Below are 5,065 nucleotides of genomic sequence, written 5' to 3'. Positions count from 1 at the left end.
TAATCATGTCATATCCAACAAGCTTGAGTGGAATAATTGTTTTATTAAAAACGTCCCCAAAATATAGAAAACTGGACTACAATAAAAATAAAAAGGCCCAAAAAATCACGCATATGCTTGCCGTGTTTGTAGATCATGGTATAATGGCTCATAACCCATGATGGCCTAGCCAATCAAAACTCTCGAATTTCATTATCCAATCATCCAGTTTTTAATAATTATCATTATACCATTAGTTGAACTGATAAAAAGACTGAAAATGAGGTTATAGAAACCAAAACGGCCAATCAAATGAATCAAGAATATTAGTACTTGAAACTGGGACAACAAGTTACCTGTATTTCATTTCTCATCCAGGCAGTGTGCACGTGACTGCGTGAGGGTCCATCAAGATCACCATGGTAACATGCAGCCTTAATCCCTCGGGACTTTAGACTAGAAGTGATAGTTACCGAGTCCTTCCGTGAAAAACAATACACAATACCTGCGAAGGGTAGGGACAAATACCTGCCTGAATTTAGCTATGAACTGACAACCATTTAAGAAAATTTTAATCAAGCTAAAACTGGTACAATACTTACCAGATTGTCCAGGAAATTTGTGAACCAAAAGGAACTTTATTTCATCCATGCATTCTTCATGGTTTGAAGGTTTGCATCGTAACTTGGGAAAAGCAGAAGATATGTGTATGATTAATAATAATAATTATTATTAATCTTAGTCTTAAGTATTAAGACTACACTGAAACCTCAAGTCAGAACTAAACGTTTTGTGAATTTTTACTATAATGTTGTATAACTAGGTTTATCTATCTTGACCGACAACTGTAATTCAGTCTATACTGCAGTAGTTGGAGTTATATATACCTATATTAAATTGATAATTATTAATTTAATATAAATGTAGCCTCTGGAGGAAAAATTCTCAAGAAGAAAGCAAGATTCACAAATCTCGCTTGCATCTACATAAAGCACAAAAAAAAAGAAAAAAAAAAAAAAAGAAAAAAAAAAAAAAAATAATAATAATAATAATAATAATAATAATAATAATAATAAAGCAAAACATTGTGAGCCCATGACTTGTAAAGCAGCCATGAATTTAAAATTTTGATAGTGGGTGAAAAAATTTCCAAAACATGTGTCAGTCAATTGAGACAAAGGAATTGATTGACAAGCCATGATCAAAGTGTTACATGCTCCACATTTTTTTCCCATGTAATTACTATGATTTGGCCAAAAGTATCAGCAACAAAATAGTTCTTTGACAGAGGCAAATCAATCAACATGGGAAAATTTTAAATACTCTGCAGCTATATCGCAACTTCGATCAACAAACTGAAATTGGTGTTCTCAAGATGTTGTTGCAAGTTCGACAGATTAGGATTTAGCTTATTTAACAGTTTCTTCAGACCTCATAATACAAGTTTGGTCGATTAAAAGAAGCCCTGAACAATACACAATCCTCTTGGAGACCAAGTATCTTCTTCACATCATCAATGACTTTTGTTGTTGCCGTAGCTGTGAGACCCAGGATTGGAACGCCTGGAAACTGCCGTTTCAGAATTCCCAGGAATTTGTAATCAGGCCGGAAATCATGCCCCCACTGACTTGTGCAATGGACTTCATCGATGACAATTCGAACCAATCGCCCACCTGTCAAAGACAGACACAGATAAAATTAAAGATTTTTATCATCACTTTTAGACTGCCACCACAGCAATAAATCGGCTTTTCATTTTTCTTTAAAGTATGAAAGTTTGTTTAGGTAACACCAGAAACCCATAAGGGTTGAAACGTGTAACGGCCCCTTGTGTTCTTGGAAACAAGCTTCTGAATATTCAATTTGCTAAGTACCATATTTGGAACAACAAGAGCGAGGGGTTTCCAAATATGGTACTTAGCACTGAAACATTCAACCAATCAGTTCGCACTGAATATTCGGAAGCTGTGAATGTGCGTTGCACGTTTCAACCTTTATGGGTTTCTGGTAACACACAACAAGCAAAATTTTGAGCTTGAATTTTGATCCAAAATGTTTTTACTTTGAGTACATATTTTGCATTTTAAACCATCACTCGCCATTACTCAAAACTGACCTGCAGTCTATGGGGAGTTGGATTGAGGGAAGAGTGATGACAAAGACTCAGTCACTTGATCACGAATTGGTCTTATATGGGAAATGTTTGGCTTAGTTGTTCACCAATGGAGCAGAGATTTCTAGTCTTGCTCAACCTGTGTTCTACACCTGCCCAGGCCCCACCTTCTCACTCGACCCTACTTCTAGAAGATAGACCACATGCTTTTAGTAGCTACAAAGAGACAGTGTAATACCTTAGAGTGATTGCAGAATACCCGGCCCACTTTGAATGGCACAAATCTCTTGCTCCTGCGGTCCCGCCGGGACCAAAGAAAATTATGCAATTAAGTTAGGTGAACGCCTGCTACCGCAGTGCTGTAGTCGATGAAAAATGAAGTCTGAGTTAGTTTAAAGACTGCTACCGCAGTACCGCAGTGCCGTAGTCGACGAATAATTAAGTCTGAGTGAGTCAAGGGCAAGACGATCTCTTGAAAAGTGTAGTTGACTGAAACTGCAAAATGAATGCTAAAATCTTACGAGTGCTTAGACCTAATCACTGAAATGAGCGCTTAGGCTTAATCAGTTAAACAAGTGCTTTCTTCTTCACACAGCATTGCAAAACGACTGATTATCATTTCAACGACTGACCACTATGGGGTTGTAGGACTGCGGGTGCAGCATATTAAAACATGACTGTGGCACTGCAGGAGCAGTTTTTCAAGTTAGATATTTTGTGGGCTGGGTATTCTGCAATCTAGCCAATACCTTCAAAAGTTTTCTCTAACTTAGCCATGAACCGTTTGCTTTTGGCAATTTTCTCAGGCGTGACATATAGAAGTTTGAGCTTCGACTTTTTGTCAACCATAGCGCTCTGCACAGTATTCACTTCTTCCTTGGAACAATTCGAGTTTAGTAGAGAACTTTCGATGTTCAGTTCCTTCAGAGCCATGAGCTGATCCTCCATAAGTGAGATTAGCGGTGAAATAACAAGCGTTATTCCTTTTGAAATCACGGCAGGTAGCTGAAAGCACAAGCTTTTTCCACCACCAGTTGGCATAATCAAAATACAATCGTTTCCCGCCATTGTCGCGTTTATGCATTCAAACTGCAAGGGACGAAACTTTTTTAGTTTGAAGATGTTGTCCCTTGCCTTTTCAATCTCTTCCGTCCATGGGAACGTCTTTGCCGACCAGTCCTGGTCGTTTTCGTCTTTCTTTGATGAAGAAGGCGACGATTCAGCAACCCCACTGCATATTTGAGCTTGAATCAGCTGTTTACGCGATTGAAGAAATATCTGTCTTTTCAGCAGCGTTTCAAGATTTGTCTCGATATCTTTGAGCTCTTGGTCAATTTCGTCCAGTTCCTTTGCTAGCTCCATGGCCAAGGGATCTTATTCTTCTTGTAAATTACAAAGATACCACACTACTGTAGCTGCTGATAAACACTATCGTCCACCATGTCTAATTTTGGAGTGACCCGCTGGAACAACGACGGCTCCACAGCTTCTTTTCTCATTCCCAGGGTCCTCTCTTACTGTGACATTCTTCTTAGATGGTGTCTGAGAGGTTAACTGAATATGCGGGAAAAGCAGATCTTAACGAGTGTTATTGAAATCCAAAAAGAAAATTGGGGGTAACCACGCATTTTTCGAAGATAATTAATCAACAATATTTGTAAAAAGCTTTAAAGTACAAAGCAATGTATGTCGTTCTTTTCCAAATTGAAGCTTTATTATCTCTGAAAAATGCGTGGTTACCCCCAGTTTTCTTTTTGGATACCAAGAGCACTTGGCAAGTTCTGCTTTCTCCGCATAGTTTTGAACCCCGCAAAAATATGTTAAAAAGCACCACCCATAGGAACTCGGAGTATTTCGAGATGCGCAGAACGTATGTGCAATAACAATAGTAGGCACCGTCCTTAATGTTTTTTTTTAACATTTTCGGCAACCAAATAGTCCATCCCCCTTTTTATGTCAGAGACAACACCGTTCCTTCATTGACTTAAGGAGACTCGAAAAAGTTTCTCCTTTTTTTCAAACAAATAATTTAGATACAGTTAAGGTAATCATATCAAAACAAAATTTGGCCAGGGTATGATATAAGGCATTTCTTTGAGCTTTAAAATCAAGATATATTGTCTTTTTTGAAAAAAACCGGACGGTGAAATCTTCCCATTCAGCGTTACCAAATAATGTTAGAAATAATCTCTAAAATGTTCAAAATTCAACAAAATCTGTAAGTCAGTTTTTTAGAAGAATAAGTTTATTTGAAATGTGTTGGTAATTTGTTTCTTCACCTACAGATTTTTTTTAAAATTTGAAATACAAACGTTTTAAATTAATCTAAGCTAACATGCAAAAAATGAAAAAAATTCACCGTCCGGAAGCAGAGATATAAGCGAGTAAAGTTGCAAAATAAGGAAAAATGCGTCACCCGTTCATTCGAGTGCACGCGCGAGTAAAGCTACAGGCCAACACAAACTGATTTAAGTGACCATTAAACTGTGTGTGTACAATCTTCGTGGATAGTTTTCGTGGATAGGAGCTGTCTATTTAAATTCCATATGTATAGGAATTGGAGGAAAGCTAAGCGAAATTAGCGGTATTTGTTTATTTCCGGTGACCCACTTTGAATCAGGAGACGCGAGCAGCTTTTAGAATTGCCACGCGCAAGCGCTCAGCTGAAAACCCTTTGGAGCCTCCTTAATTAAATAGGTAGCATTATATACCTGGTTCAAAGGCTATCCCCTCGCGACTTCGGCACCAGTTTGTTCCGCGTGGCGTGAGCCTTTCGAGTCACATGATGCATCACGGCTTTTTGCATACGCAACGCAACGCAATATACGCAACGCCATATGCGCAATATATTCAATTTTTGCAACATACACTGATGTCAATCAGTAAAATACACAATATACGCAATAATGTGCAAAAAGCTTTATCTTATCAGCGGTTAACTAGCAAAATGTCAAACAGCGCATGCTCACCGTT

General features: G+C 38.0%; 1 protein-coding gene across 1 annotated transcript in view; it reads right to left on the bottom strand.

Moving 5' to 3' along the window:
- Window positions 1-3,540, bottom strand: part of LOC138014321 (ATP-dependent DNA helicase Q1-like) — a 16,637-nt gene extending 13,097 nt beyond the window's left edge. The window contains exons 1-4 of the mRNA XM_068861376.1: window positions 2,842-3,540; window positions 1,411-1,652; window positions 582-663; window positions 336-484 (exon numbers count right to left, since the gene is read on the bottom strand). Coding sequence (XP_068717477.1) covers window positions 336-484; window positions 582-663; window positions 1,411-1,652; window positions 2,842-3,454 — 1,086 coding nt within the window. The 5' untranslated portion in view covers window positions 3,455-3,540. The remainder of the gene's footprint in view (window positions 1-335; window positions 485-581; window positions 664-1,410; window positions 1,653-2,841) is intronic.
- Between the last annotated feature and the right edge of the window lie 1,525 nt (window positions 3,541-5,065).

This window comes from Montipora capricornis, chromosome 8, assembly GCF_036669925.1.
Source record: "Montipora capricornis isolate CH-2021 chromosome 8, ASM3666992v2, whole genome shotgun sequence".
NCBI classification, from domain to species: Eukaryota; Metazoa; Cnidaria; class Anthozoa; order Scleractinia; family Acroporidae; genus Montipora; species Montipora capricornis.
The sequence above is the reverse complement of the archived record's forward strand: the minus strand, read 5'-3'. Positions and strand labels throughout refer to the sequence as shown.